The 16,052-nt window shown below is 41.9% G+C and overlaps 1 protein-coding gene across 9 annotated transcripts in view; it reads right to left on the bottom strand.

Moving 5' to 3' along the window:
* Positions 1–1,551: 1,551 nt before the first annotated feature.
* Positions 1,552–16,052, bottom strand: part of lrfn1 (leucine rich repeat and fibronectin type III domain containing 1) — a 190,543-nt gene continuing 176,042 nt past the window's right edge. For all 9 annotated transcript variants that reach the window (XM_086216657.1, XM_086216656.1, XM_086216658.1 and 6 more), the window contains 2 exons: positions 6,426–7,821; positions 1,552–3,484 (listed from right to left, as the gene is read on the bottom strand). In XM_086216657.1, coding sequence (XP_086072783.1) covers positions 2,584–3,484; positions 6,426–7,801 — 2,277 coding nt within the window. In that variant the 5' untranslated portion in view covers positions 7,802–7,821 and the 3' untranslated portion in view covers positions 1,552–2,583. The remainder of the gene's footprint in view (positions 3,485–6,425; positions 7,822–16,052) is intronic.

The following is a 16,052-nucleotide window of genomic DNA, read 5'->3' as shown; positions in this document are numbered from 1 at the left end:
TAAGAGGCCAGCCATTGGGCATGATTTGTGACATCACAAACAAAGAGAAGTGTCTAGAAGTTAAATACTTATAAACACACGTTAACGTAGACGTTTTTTTCAAGGGAGAAGAATGGGTTGCATTTGAAGGTGCTAATTATTGTTGTTTTTCTGCACAAATAATGCCAGACACAGATTATAGTAATTGTTAAGTTGTTTTTTTGTTTTTTTTTCAGTACCTTACTTCATGTGTGGAGGTTGACTGTGAATAAATGTGTGATTCTGAGTGTTTGCAGGTGTAAAATCCTTTTCAAATAGGAAAAGGTGTCACAGACTGGGAAAGTGTTGCATTTATAAACTAGAAATGGACCAGAGTGGGCCACTTTTAGGTCTACTTCTAGTGAAGAACAACTCATTACAACCCATTACTTTTCTACTTTTTTCCAGATATCACACATTAAGTCACAGAAAAAAAAAAACTTTGAGGTTCAGAACCGCTGACACTTAGTTGGGTGGGGGAAAAAAAAGCGATTGTGAAGTAGACAGAGAGGTTAGCGTGGATAACGCTTCGGATTTCATACATATTAAACCGTGTTCAGATTGCACTTTTCAAACACATTGCTATGCATTAAAGATTTAACAAGATCTTCAGCCTCACCAAGTCAAGGCACATTTTTGCAGTCACACAGAAGTGCTGATGAGACGCAACACACATCACTGTACTCCCACTAGTTTGGCTGTCCTGGCCAATTTTGAAGTCTGGGTGAAAGCACAGCCTCCTCCTACCTAAGCAGAATTTGCAGTAGTGTGAATGAATAATGATTGGAGAAAGGAACTGACAAAAATACTCCTGCAGTGACAAATTGTCAGCAGTATATTAGGAGACTGTGGCTAATGAGGAGATGGACAGTGTAAAACTGCGAGCACAACACCACACTGACAGCGGAGACGTTACACCTTAAATTTGAGCCTTTTTATACCCGGAAAACATCACTGGTGTGTTTGTATGTGAAAAGCTGATACAAGAAAGGTGGGCACTGGAGGAAAACCTCAGTTGTCCATGCAGCTCTGCTTCATCCCAGCCTGGGTAGCCAGATGAATACCCCTCATCCACACCAAACCACAGGCTGCATTGCTTTTTCTTAAAATCTAGATTGTCCACAGCTATGGTTTAGAGTTTGAACTGAACCTTAAAAAGCAGGATGCTACACAGGCTTTAACTCAAAATAGTTATCAATGCATCCTCACTGAAGTCTACAAATAAATAACTTTACAGAGTTTTGTCTTTGTCTCCCCCTAGCGGAATGCAAAAGACCCGACATCCTTGTTAGTAACAGTTGGCTGCGTTTGCATCCAGTTATCATGTCCCTCGCTGTCCCACACCCCCATTCTGCTACGTGATTGTTGTGCAGCTTTCACAGAAGTACAAGCCATATAAATAGTACTTAGGAATGAAATATTCATCATTTCAACTTGCATCTCCCCGTCGCTGGAGAGGACACAGGCTCCTGAAGATGAAAATGCCACTGATGACACAAAAGGCATGAACCCCCCCCCCCCCACAAACACACACACACACACACACACACACACACAAAATTATACTCTTCATGAGGCGACAAACAGTCCCAACGCTGATGGACTAAATAGGGAGAGGTGTGATGACACAGGTTTTTAATGTAAAAACTTGCAGCCAACACCCAAATGCTTTGTAAAAAGTCATTTGACATATGACTTACTTACTTACATAGTTAGTACACATACACCAATGTTTTAATATACTTATATATGTCTTTTTTGTTTGTTGTCTTTTTATCTAGACCAGCCAGATACAGTACCGATTAATATACAGTCACATCTGGAACAATACCTATTTAACATCATACAATCCCACCATCAGAGAGGATTCTGTGGTTTCCCAGGTCCGTCCTCTCTGTGCTAACATTAGAAACCGGCGTGTGTAAAATTCTGCTCCTTTTTTTTTGTAATCTTTATTATTGTATAGACTGGTGGTGATACATGTCCTTGTATCTTCGTGTCTTCTGTGCAAAAGTTTTTTTTTTTTGTTGTTGTTGAAAGAACCAAAAACATGATTGACATAACAGGATACCTGGCTGTTCATTTTACAGTTATGATGTTTTTTTTTTTTTTGGTAATTTTTTTTCCACTTTTCTTTTTTTCATTTAAAGATAAACAGTCACATCCAAACGCCACACTCCCTTGGCATGTCACAGAGACGGGAAACAAACAAACAAAACAAAAATCCCCCCCAAAAAATGCTCTCCATGTCAGGGTGATGCTGGAGAGGAGGGTTTATGACTATAGTGAGCAGCATCCTCCATTCGTACATTTGTTTGAGAATAAGGCACTGCTGCATAAAGAAAGGACATGGCCAACAAACCTCTCTGGGAGTATGATGGGGAGGCAGGATGAAGTGAGATGTGTTCTTCTCCAGCAAGTTTGCTTGTGTCAGTAAATGTGCTTGTGTTTATCATTTGCTGTTGGCAGGAAAAGTGTGTGCTTGTGTCTTATGGCATGTATGTGTGGGCTATTGTGTTTTTACATGTCCGCACTGTATGTTTGTTGTGTGGCTGCCTGATCTCCTCACACTGTGCTCTCAAGCATCCACTCAGTGCTGCTGAATGTAACTCTTCTGTTGGCGAGGGGCGATGACTCCACGTCAAGCTGGTTGGTGGACTTGTGCCACCTTGTCCTCGCTCGGCGTGGGTAACTATGACTCTGAAATATGGAGTAATCCCCTCCGTCAAAAGAGAATCTGTGCCTAGTTCGTGCCAGCTCATTAGGGAGTAATCCCATGTTGGCCAGGGCACTTTTCTTGTCCTTGAGCCTGGGAGCCTCAGTGGTGCCAGCATTCGGGCCTATGAGACACAGGGACATGGTGGAGCCTGTCAGACTACTGTCTGTCTGCGTGTCCTCAGATGGGGGGCCGGAGCGCTGAATGTCCAGGCTGGTTCTTCTTTTCATTTTGTCTACATTCAGAGGTGGCAGCTCCACCTCCAGGATGGCAGAGGTGGCAGCTGAATCTTCCTTCTTCTCATTGTCCACCCTCAGCACCAGCGCCATGCACTCTTTGGATATCTGGGCTTCATGCTGACCCTCATCAGACGGCTGCTTGGAGGCAGAGTGCTGGAGCCTCTGCTGGCTGCCGTTGGTCTGGGAGTGCATGCTGGAGCTGACCTTGGTTTTGCTGTCCTCTGGGCTGCTGTAGGCCTTGTATCGGATCATCAGAATGATGATGAAAACCAGCACTGAAGCAACAATTATACCACCAATAATGATGATCATAGTGCCTCCCAGGAACTGGCTATGCATGAAGCGGCACTGGCTGACCTCATTGGCTGTGTGGAACTGCACACAACCGACCACACGTGTGGCTGTTAATGATGTGATGCCATCGTCGTATACTGCCAGTACACAAAGGTCATACTCGCGCCCTGCAGCCAGATCATTGATTAAGAAGTTCTTGCTGGTAGATGGGATCATTCTGCAAAGACAAGACACAGTGCGGTGATGAAGATGCAGAGGATTAATCATCAACACCCCCATTCGCTGGTTTGCATAAGGTGTATTAAATCCCCACACCAGCACCATGTCAGCTCCACATAACAAAAGACAGCAAGGCCATCTCAGGTTCGGAATGAAATATTACTCATTTCGCTCGACAAACATGAAAAAGCACACTACTTCAATAAAGATAACTTATAAGAGCATTCTTAAATAGCTGCAAAAACCCCCCCGCACGGGTAGATTTGTGTTTAAAGTGACAGCCAAAGGTAAACTGCAAGGTGATAAACAAGGCGGAAGAGGCTCGCTGTCGAAAGAACACACCACAGCAGCTGCAGGCCCAAGGACAGCTGACGCATGATGTGAAGATGGTTTTGATGTGTGAATACCTAAGGTCACATTTTGCCTGCAACTGCAAGATTACATGACTCTAAATGTGCGAGAAAAAGGGGTTTGTCTCCAGGTCAACATTGGTGTTAATATAATTAGAAGCTCGTTCCTTTTCCCTAAAGGGGGACTTTGATGGTTATCATTTGTAGGTAATATTGTATCACCTAAAGACAAAACAACGCTCAGCTCCACGCATAAACTGGAGGAGAAAATTATACAGGAGAATGACTCATTATATGTGATAAAACATAAAAAAAGGAGATGCTTTTATTAACTCACATCATGAATACATGAATGCTGAACTAGATTCAGTTCATGCTTAACATATTGAATAAGAAACACATCAAATCTATTCTACATTTAAAAGAGTATTCAAATAAGGTCTGCAGATGCTACCTCTTACTGTATTATTTTGAAACAAATGAGATTATTTGGCATTACCATAAATATACTTTTATTAGTCTTGCCATAATTTCTTTGCTGCACTTTGTTCTCAGGTGATAGACATGATTCTGCAACTTAAAGGAGGACACCTGCCTCAGTTGTTTCAACAAGAACATTTATGAGTATATTTACAATTGTTTTTTTTACTTCAGCACCATACTTAGAGGAAAATTCCATCCATCCATGCATTTTCAACTGCTTATCCTGTTAAGGGTTGCGTAAGGTGAGCCTATCCCAGCAGCCTTCAGGTGAGAGGCGGGGCTCACCCTGAATGGGTCACCAGTCCATGGCAGGGCCAACACCATTGGCTCTCCCAGCCACGCCTACAGTCAATTTAGAGTACCAATCAGCCTCGTCCCCTCTTGATGTCTTTGGACTGTGGGAGGAAGCTGGAGTACCAGAGAGAACCCACGCACGAACAGGGAGAACATGGAGACCCACACAGAAAGACCCTGTGCTCCAGCCGCGGCTCGAACCCAGAACCTTCTTGCTGTGAGGGGACAGTGCTAACCACTGCACCACCGTGCCGCCCCTAGAGGAAAATTCATTTTTTCTATTTTCTCAGGTTTTTGGCTAAAAGAGATATGCATATTGAGACACACAGTACTCATGGGAAACAGACTAGTAAAAGTGGTAGTTCTTATTGAACCTTAATACTAAAGTAAAGGTTCTTAAGTGCACTCAGACATAAAATGGTATTTTTCTTTTATTCTATCTTTAATGACTTTCACTACACTAGATGTAATTTCTCTGCTGTCGAATGTCCCTCTTCAGTTCTTCTTTTTAACAAGTAAGACTTTTATACCAAGTGGTAACCAGAATCCCACGTTATCTTCCCAAAGCAAACTCCTGTTGGTTGCTCATACGTCTTTTGTTCTTGTCTGTTGTGCATCAAAGATAAAGTAACAAGCATGTTTTGTTGAAGTTTTGTAAAAGTAGAGAGTATTAAGTGCAGACATTTGTATTAAATGTACAGTGTAGAAGTAAAAAAAAAAAAAGGCATACAAACATCATCAAGTACAGAAACGGAGTATTTGTACTTCTTTACTTCCCATCGTAGCAGCAATGTCAAACATGATGATAAAGGGTAACTGTCCACGCCAAAGTCCATCCACTAAAAGTGTCTGAACTGTTACAGATTTAACCACTGAACAGAATAAAAAGATGCAGCTCAAATTCAGGAAAAAAAAAAACCCTGCATGGCTGCTCCATGGTTCCAGTCACTTTCTAAATATTCACCTTCTAAATCAATACACTGGCGATGTGTAACCATAGCAACAGGGAAGCAGGCAACTATTGTTGTTGTTTTTTTCTCCCTCTGGCAAGCGACTGTTGGATAAATGGGATAATGCACCTTGTTGCGTATTATCCATTACATAATATTTAGACACAACAATCTGAAAGGGATCATTCATTTTAATAAGTACTTCGGACATTTTAATTGTAGTTTGTATGGTGTACAGCTGAATGCAGATTATTACTAATAGCCTCAGTTAGGTTAGGTTAAATTTCATTGTCCCCAAGGGAAAATGGCCATGTTTGCTTCATAACTAGAGACGTATTACTGTTCATTTAACTCAATAAAGGATACGGATACTTCTTCCACCAGTGAAACCAAGACTATCATTAGGCGACCACATGTAACCACACGGATGCAACCAATTAATGCAGACACTAATGATGCAAACAGTAACACCGTGTTAAACAGTTGTTCCCCGTGTAGTTGTCAATTATATTACGTATAATTTGATGCTGCAAAGGCTCTCTGACAACACTGGCGTTCGAATTCTGCTAACAAATTACGACGTTCGACTCAAAATCAAAGGTTGACAAATGTTTATTGTTGCAGTGATGAGTCTTAATTATATGTTTCCTGCACATACTGTATGTTTTAATTTATGGAGAAATATTCCTCCCAAGTGTTTTCCCAGACTACATCATCAGATTTCAGCTTACTTTCCAATATTTAATCGTTTCTCATCTTAGAGATCCGTCACTTCACCAAATCATTGCATTATTCTGCAGATGGTAAGGTGTCTAGCTATTTCTCACGCTCCACCGCCCATGTGCCCCCACCCATGGCTCACCTGTACACCAGAGTGTCATCTGCTGTGCTGTTGTACTGAATCTGGTACATCCTGATGCCGGGGATATGGCGCTCAGATGGCCAACGGATCACAGCAGAGGAGGAGGTCAGTTCGGTGACCATAACCCGCCTGCCCTGCTTGTCGTAACCCTTGGTGTCATTGCCAGATTTGGAGGAGGTGGTGATGTCTGAGAGGCCGGGGTCTTCACGCATGTGGCCTGTGTTGTTAACAAACAAGGGTAAGGGGATCATGTTGATCTCAACAGCAGCTGTGGCGATACCTGCAGCATTGGACGCCACACAACTAAATGCCCCGCTGTCCTTCAGAGTGGTGATGAGAATATCAAGGGTTCCATTATCATACAGGATAGTGCGGGTGTTATTATGCACCAGCTTGCCGTCTGGTGACCGCCAGTGGATGTCAGGGTCTGGGTCACCCACAGCTTTGCATTTAAGAGTCACACCCTGACCTTCCATCACATAAGGCTTTGTGGCAAGATGCTTTGTGATCAGTGGAGGCTCACAGATAAACTCCTCCTCTTGGATGGACCAGAAGTACTTGTCCATCAGGTGTTCTGGTGAGGCACAAGTCTCTAGATCATCCTCTCTGGTCAGCCTCCGGAGCCAGAGTAACTCACAGTTACAGTGAAGTGGATTTCCTCCAAAGCTCACAGCCAAAGTGGAGGAGCTGGAGCCCTTGGCGTCAGACAGGACCTGAGCATGCTGGAACAGGCTGTCTGGCGGCAGCTTCTGCAGCCTGTTGGAGGTCATATCCAGACGGACCAGCTTAGTGAGCAGCGTAAAAGTCCCAGCTCCGATATGGTCAATCAGGTTGTGGTCCAGTGTGAGGGTGTTAATGTTGGTCATTCTGGCTATGGCTTCCCAGGGCAGGCTGCGCAGGTTGTTATTGGACAGATCCAAGTCCTCAATGGTTGATACAAATTCATCAAAGGAGGTGGGGGCGACCTGGTGGATCTGGTTGTTACCGAGTATGAGGTGCCGCAAGTTGTTGAGGCCTTTGAAGTGGTCACTCTTTATAACGCTGAGGCGGTTTCCATCCATGTGAAGCGCACGAAGGGATTTCAGACCCAGGAAGGCGTGGGGGGTGATCTGGCTGATTGTGTTGCGGGACAAGGTGAGGTGGACCAAACTAGTCATGTTAAAAAAGTCTTTCCTGCGGATGATGGTGATGAAATTATCAGTGAGCCGCAGCTCTACAGTCTTGCGGTCGATGGTGGGGGGTACGAACAACAGACCAGTTTTAGCGCAGAGAAGAGTCAGAGTTGGGGAGAGGTGCTGGCAGATGCAGCGGCCGGGACAACTGTATCCCTTCACCAGAGCTGCACACAGTAGCACGCACAGAACCAGCCGCTCCATTGTTGATCAGTTTCCAGGTCCTGTACGTGAGAAAGAAACAAAGAGGGGGAAAAATTGACATGATTGAATTAATAATCAGCGTCATGACTCTTGCCTTCATAAGAGGCTGCTGCAGAATTCCAGTCGGACCAAGACTGAGACTGCCAGCAGGGTATCAATCATAAAATGAAATAGAGCTTTTCTGAAATAATGGCACCTGGGATGATGAAAGGCTGCACCAACATTATCAGAAACTCATGTCTCTGTGCCCTAGTAATGGAAATAACAGCATGTTTGTGTCCTACCGGGCTGCATCAAGACTGAACCATGTTATTTCTTGAATGATCACAGGACACATTTCCTATGTTGAGCCACACGGCCATACATTTCCTTCATATAACAAGGTGGTTTTTTTTGTTTTGTTTTTTTTTCTTACACAGAATCCCCACCAGGTATGAGAATTAAATTAGAAAAGGGCGCTTGTCAGCATCGCTCAAGGATTTTTATGACCTTTTCACGCTCTCTGCCCTCCAAATGCGTTTGAGAAGTAGCGCAACATTAGACAGAAACCTGTCATGTAAATCACAGCAACAAAAACTGAAAGGTGAAAACGTGGGGAAACCTCTTGTTGTTGAGCCCCTCTCATGGTTTCAGGATATTCTGATTCTCTGATCTCCCTTAAGAGATATTGATTTTAGTTTCAGAGAGAACACGCCTGTGGTGACAGAAGTAAAAAGCGATTCTTAGCTGTAACAAGAGAGCTCGGTAGAACACAAGCTGATGCCATATTGCCAGTGCTTTTACCCTTTTTGGCATCCGTCTTGACGTTTAATGCCTAAAGCTTCGATGTTGATGAGGGAGCCTGTTAAAACTGACATTTTCTTCTTGAGAATTAGGAAATGACACGAGAGTCACAACAAGCCACCGTACCAATGTGACAACTGTGATTCCTGTCAGATCTAATAGGTCAATCAACAGCAATGGTTTTTTTCGTAACATTATTATTCTAATTCACTCAGCAAGAGCTGGCTGTAGATTATAAACACAAACAGCATCCATTTGTCATCGTTTCAGATGCTTTACCCAATTTGTCATGACTCATTTGAGAAATTTTTTTTCTTTGCCCCCCACCATATTGAGGTCCCAGTGACAATCTTAACCATGGATTTTTGTGCCGATTGAGCCGAAAGCAAAAGTACTAGCAGCACAGAAATAATCCTAAATTAAATTTGATTTTAATGCCTGTGGTGAAATTCATGGAGTATTTTAAATGCCACATGTCTCGATGGGTCAGTCTTATGCATATTATTTTTTGGTTTGCATGGAGTTCACACATGTATCAGCCTGAGCACAGTTTGTTTTAAGTTATAATGAATGTTGAAGATAGTGAGAGGAGAGGAGAGCAGTGCATTGCTGTTGTTGTACATCAACCTGCATTACATTTACCAGCCACCAGTGAAAATCCTCTGTTGCTTGACTTTTTTTGCTCTGATGCACTATCCCTGATGTTCACACACACGCACACACACACACACACACACACACACGCACACACGCACGCACGCACGCACGCACGCACGCACGCACGCACGCACGCACGCACACACACGCGTCTTTTGTGAGGAGAAGCTGATATGATACATCCTCTCACCACTTATAATTGTGATTAAGCCTGACCCCTAAAATCTAATTCTGAGGTCTTGACCTTTAAGGATGAGGAGCAGCCAAAATATTTTCCAAAAACTAATCATGAAAAATACAAACTCACCAGCTTACTTAGGCTGTTTTTTTGGGGGGTGGGGGGGTGTGGGGTTACTGACACATTGCAAAATTTTCCTAGAGACTTACCCAAACAAATTCTTGCCAAACACAAACCTTAACTTTTGACTCACAGGTCAGTTTCTCAAAGGCAAAACATGATCATTAAACATGAACTTCTGCTCTCTTCATCTTAGAAGAAGAAGTCTTCATTGTCACATGTGCACTGAACGGTGAAATGTGTCCTCTGCCTCATCCTCTACAGAGGCGCTTGGGGACCAACTCCAGATCTTCTGCCAGTGTCTTGGTCAGGAGCACCGACAAGGGTATTAACTTAACAAAGGGATTTACTGTGTCTTACGACTGATTCACTACGGAGGGCAACTAGGGCTGATCATCATTTCAGGGAAGATGTGTCCTTGACAAAATAAGGGGGTGAGTTTGTTTCCAGCTAGAAATCCCTAGCCTAAACAGGAAAATGGAAGAAATTTACTGGCTGTCAGTCTGACTTGGTTGGTTGGTCTGGTTTAATACATTCCACCAAACCATTAAAATATTTTTCTTGAACCCCACCAGAAATTCTCTCTGTCTGTGTTTATAGTTCCATTTGTCTTGCTCTGACTCTACAAGCTTTGCAATAGCCCCCAACTGTGAGAAGAGACCTCCCACTGTTTCAGAACTATAGTAATATTTCTTGCTTTTGTGCAACTTCATAATAGAAAAAAAAAATATGCCAGCAAAATGAAACTAGTACATGCACATAGTTATTTTCTCTGTTCAGTTCAATTTATACTGAGGCCAAATCATTTCCTTGAGCACGACCGCATGCTAGGTGGTACACAGTGTGAGGAAATTCCCAAACGCTGAGAGAGAATGTATTTATTTAGCAAAGCTCCTTGATTGTTGGCAGCACAGTGTGCTTGTTTTGTCTAAATTAATTCTCAAAATTTCTTCTCTTGAGCTGAAAGACGCTATGGGGAGAGAATGTCTTAATATAAAATTGTTGCCCACGCCTGTTAGTCTTCGACATAATAGTGACCTTGCTTCGTTGTGTTAGTATTCAGATGGTAACTAGGACACAAAGCACATGGTTTCTCTGAGGACCATCTGTGCCAGAGCATTTCCTGCCACACAGTTGAGGATACTCTATTGATCTTTCCGTATTTCAGGGAAGGGGGGGGGGGGGGAACTTTGTTGCCACGGCAACTCTGGAGTAGAATTTAGGTCTTTGAATTGGATTAAGATGATGTTGAGCTGTGAGAACAGCAAAGCTTCAATCTAAATGGGTGTTGAGAAGGTAAGTAGGGATGTGAACTGATGTATGAATTTGCAAGTGAATTAGAAGAAAAGGGCAGCTGCGCTCCAAATTTATACTTCTGATTTATTGCTTTGTACATGCAGTGGCCGCCAAATTGATATGCAGACCACAGCAATGAGCACAAGGTGAACTAGTTTTTGAATCCTGTCATGCAGGAGCATTGGTTACCCTCAGGATTCCTGAGAAACCCATGAATAAATGATGACACATTAACATTTAAATAAACAATGATGTACAAAGCTACACATTATGTGCATGTAAATAATCCATTACTGTATGTAAATACATGTGACCACGCACATATGGCTGGGAGAAACATCTGCACCTACTGCTAAGTGTTAAGAAACTGTTTTTACAGAGTGATAAACTTTACCTCTAAACATAGTAAGTTAAGCCGAGTCAAACCTCATCTGTGTAGCACATTCCATACACCAGACAATGCGCAATGTTATGACAAATGTCATGAAAGTGTAGAAATGTATAGTTTTTGGATTTGTCTCTGATCTTGTGCCCCAAAGATGAAAATTTCTGTTTTGTTTTTGTTTAGTTATAACAAAATAACATCTGACAACCATGAGTTAATGCGATCGATACACAGAATTAGGGAATGTATTGGAATGTGTATAGGTCTTCTAGAGACACAGAAAGGTACAGCTACAACTCATCTGCATAATTAAAGGTAATATATATTGTATATTTATATGACATGAATTAGTGGGACCACATAAAAATTAAATACCTTAAACTTTGTTGGTCTAAGTATAGAACCTTGAGGTACGCCACACATAATAGTTAATTTAGCATTTACATCACAATGTGAGAATGAACGTGAACTTCAACATGAAACATCTTGTTCTATCTCACAGCATAAAATCCACTGACATCTACTGAAGGTGGTTCTTATGTAACACAATAACCTAATCAAAGTAGCAGAACACACTGTGCTTCATTCAGGTTTTACTTTGATAGGACAGATTATAAACGGTAGGATTGATTGCCACTAAATATTGTCCTGACGTTATTGGTCCAAAGTGGATGAATCCTAAGAATTTGAAGATCCTTGATCTTTTCTGCAGTGCCACCAGCAGGATGACATTTGTGCTGCAGTTACAGGTAAAATGTCTCAAAAACATATGCAGGGAGTCCTGTTAAGATAAGATAAAAAAAAGATAAGTAAACATTTATTCATCCCTCAGTGGGGAATTTAAATTTGGTATAATCATGTTGCACCAGAATAAACTCATTCCAGTATTGGTAATCGACATTATACTAACGCAACATATAACCTTTCCATCCTGTTTGTGCCAATTAGTGAATATTTGAAGTAAAGGTGTTTTTCTCACTAAATGTTAAATGCCACACACCTGTGTCAGCAACCAAGGCCTTCAACACAGGCTCGTTTGACGGGAGAGTAGAGAGAGTATCACATTTTGACAGTTCCCATGCAGGATTAGCATCATCTCTCATACTCAATATCCATACATGTCATTTGAAGTAATAATCATATATTTACATATGCTTCTCGCATGTGGGAATGGCCAGAGTTGTGAGGACACACGGTCTGTGTAATTACCACACCTGAAATTCTCTTCAGCTGAGTCCATTAAATTCTCCTGCATAAGACATTAGCATCTCTAGCCTCTCCATCAGCATCCACCTGTCTCTCGTTACTTGGTCAGCTCATCAGAATTTCACTCACATTAGCATGCTGATGTTAGCATTCAGTTCACAGTGCCACGGAACAGCTCATAAATTGTACAGATGAACGATGCACCTCCACTTCCCTCTCTGTACCAAAAAAAAAAAGAAGTCAAAGTATCCAACAGTGACATCATTTAGAGCCAGTATCCGTGCAGCCAAGAACAGGGGATGCTGTTGCGGTCCTGCCCAACTCAATTATGAGCACTCTGGAAACTGGAGAACAACTCGTTTTAGTCGTTCCAAACTGGTAATCACAGTTATGGAAAGTTAGATTCTCCTCACCTTCTTCACACATCCCCAAACAGGAATATGCAGGTCCCCCTGCTATTACTGATACCATTAGAGGCCATCACTCATGAGGTCACAACCCCTTTTTATGGCATCCAATAGGCATGAATGTGATAATTGATGCAAGTCACCTTGTAATGCCACCGATTTCTTTGACCCCCTTACACCAGATTAACTCACTGTCTGTTTTAACACAAGCAGCCGAGCAGTTTGGACAGGTTATGGCAGTTGTGTTGACCAGAAGCTATTGACCTTTACTCAGAAATCACAGCTAGGCAAACAGCGCATTATTGTGATAAGAAGTGGGATCAAATATGACGTGTGCATGAGATTTTTGGCATCAATGAACTACTGTTGTTATTTTGTTCTGTTTCCTCTCCCCCTGCACTGCTGTCTCTCTGTGTGTGACATGACGTTCCGCTCACTCACTCAAAAAACAACAAAACCCCCACCCGGCCACTCCCGTCACTCCTCTTCAATTCCTCAAAAATTGACAGGCAGTGAAGAAGCTGCACCCCCAGCTGCAAAATGTTGCAAACAGCAGTGAAATATAGTGACTTATATCTCGCCCCACATCCAGAGATGTCATGGTGTTACTGCGGGAGAGCAAACAACACACCTGCAGCTTCAAACATCAACGGTAGCTTCAAAATATTCCTCCACACCCCACGTCACCGAATCCACAACACATCCCATATGAAACGGAGATGCCTCTCATCTCACAGACAAAATGTGTGACAAACAATTTTTAGGTATTGTTAATTGTTTCTTTGCAAATGAGGTTCTATTGAGGTGCAAACAAAAGAGAGGTCTCTTACCGCTGGATTTAGTCATTGTATTTACACACAATAAATGCAGGAGCGAGTAGTTACGAATTCCCATCTGACTTCCTTGTCTGTAAGACTAAATTGACAGCTTAAAAAAAATTCCTGTGGTACAAATTTTCATGAATTAGGCCCATTGTTTTCATCTCCACACTGCGGTGTATAAATACATCACTCGTGCTTTTTTAGGAGTTTTCTTCATCAGTTGCAGAGACACTGTGATGTAGAATTACCTTGCGTGATATCAATTATCCCAGAATCACTGTAGTGATAAAATCAGTATTGTGAGCAGATTCTCGTGACAGCAATCGTCTCGTGAGTTACTCTACAACTCCCACCTCTACTTGACTAAATTATATTGTCTCATTTATCATGCTTTGTAGGAGTAACTACAGCATTACCGCACTGCCCTAAACCATTCATATCTATAGCCATGTGTTTTATTTATTAAATGCTTACTAAAGCACAAAATTTCAAGTCTTAAATTCAAAATACAGCTCTAAAAGCCTCCCTGGCCAGGTATTTCACACGACTGCAGCCCATTTGTAGATCCTGAGCAACAATAAATCACCCTGAGTCTTACAACAATGTCATGAGGGAACGTGCTCTTGATCACCCCTGCAGGGTCAGAGGTTCCCTCACTATAATCTCACAAAATCCTGTCGAACACTGAATTAAATTTGGATGGAAAGCCGTGACAACTGATTTTCAAGAATCACATTAGGTATTATCTCTTTCACCATCCCAAGTATGATTATTACATGTTAATTTTCATTGAATATAATGAAGTCTTTGCATTTATATACACCCTCACTTTGGACAAGGTATTTACATGCTAGCTCATTACAACACACACACACACACACACACCCACAGCGACACACAGGAGAATACAGATAGAAACACAAACATCCCCATATGGTCACATTATCTTGCAGAACAGAGAAAGCGGTACATGACCACATAGAGAAAGCAAACAGGAAGATATCAGTACAGTACACGAGTCTTTTTTTTCACATTGGTTAGCTTGGCAATACTGTGTGTGGATGTCTTTGTACTTTGTGCTCTGAAACATACTGACAGAAAACGGGATTTTGCTATCAAATGACAGACTTGGCAGCCTCTTCTGAATGCCGGCTTGTGCAATCAGCTGCTAATTTAAAAATGACTAAAAGGAAAGAGTTCAGAGAATGTCAAAAACAGTAGCAATCAAATAAAAAGAGAGGGTGGGGAGTGTGCTCTCAACTAACACATCCTATTTCTGACTGTGTAACACCTTTCTGCTGCTGCGTTTTTAACACATGGCATCCAGTTTGCACATACAAGGCAAGCAGCTGTGAGGATGAAAATGCATTTTAGCAACTTCAGAGACAGTCAAACCCATGAAATCAGCGGCCAATCTCCTTCAAACAGCCAGAAGGAAAAACGCTTTGTTTTTTTTCACCTGCTCACTTACACCCACACGCACACAGATTCTGTTGGGAATTTTAATTAGGGCATGCTTGAATTCTCCAGAGTGTTCAACAAATTTAATAATCTGAATAAAAGTAAAGGCTGTACAAATTTTACAATTATTCAAAGCAACTCAGAATATCTCATAATTCACAGGAGTGTCACTAGAGGCAAACATACACCCTAGTTTCTGAAAAACATTAAATAAACCAGGCACAAAGTATCCAATGATTTTATAATCCTCATGAGGGGAGAATTTATCCCAGGGCTTTGGTACATACTGCATTAGTTATTGTACTGCTATAACTTGCTCGCTTTTATGAAAGAAATATGGCCCAGTTGATGTAATCTTGAGCTCATAATGTGGCTTTGTGTGCAGTTTTCCCACCAGGATCTTTGTGGTGTGTTGTCATGAGGCCGTCACTGGCCTTTAAGATCTTAATTGAGATTATCGAGGGGCTGAAATTACTGGTCAATCGACAGAAAATTATTTCCGTGACCCGTTGAACCTGTCAGTGCTGCTCTCGCTGCTTTCAAGTCTTTCCGCACGTCTGAAAATCTCTAATTATTTAGACTGAACAAACAATTAGACGATGTTTAAAAGTCAATCTGATTGATTGGAAACAAATAAACAACAACTATCTGCAGCGTGGTCCTGCATTGACTGGGCATAAGCTGTTAACACAACACTGTCGTATCATTTGCAGCTGTTGAAATGTGTTTTGTAGAAACTGTTTTTGTCCCTGTAGCTGCTGCTCGCTGTTCTGTAACCGTAATTTAGGAATTATTTCACCAAATCTTATGAAACTTTACAACAAACTTTGGTGTTTGTTGGATTTGTATCAGTTTTGGCCACTGTTGCTAACTTCCCGTGGCAGCCATACTGCATCATTGATTTTTTTCCCCAAACTCGTTACTGTCTCTACTTGGT

Source organism: Aulostomus chinensis, chromosome 10 (assembly GCF_037954235.1).
Source record: "Aulostomus chinensis isolate RoL2024-O1b breed Wild chromosome 10, RoL_Achi_v1.0, whole genome shotgun sequence".
Lineage (NCBI taxonomy): Eukaryota > Metazoa > Chordata > Actinopteri > Syngnathiformes > Aulostomidae > Aulostomus > Aulostomus chinensis.
The sequence above is the reverse complement of the archived record's forward strand: the minus strand, read 5'-3'. Positions and strand labels throughout refer to the sequence as shown.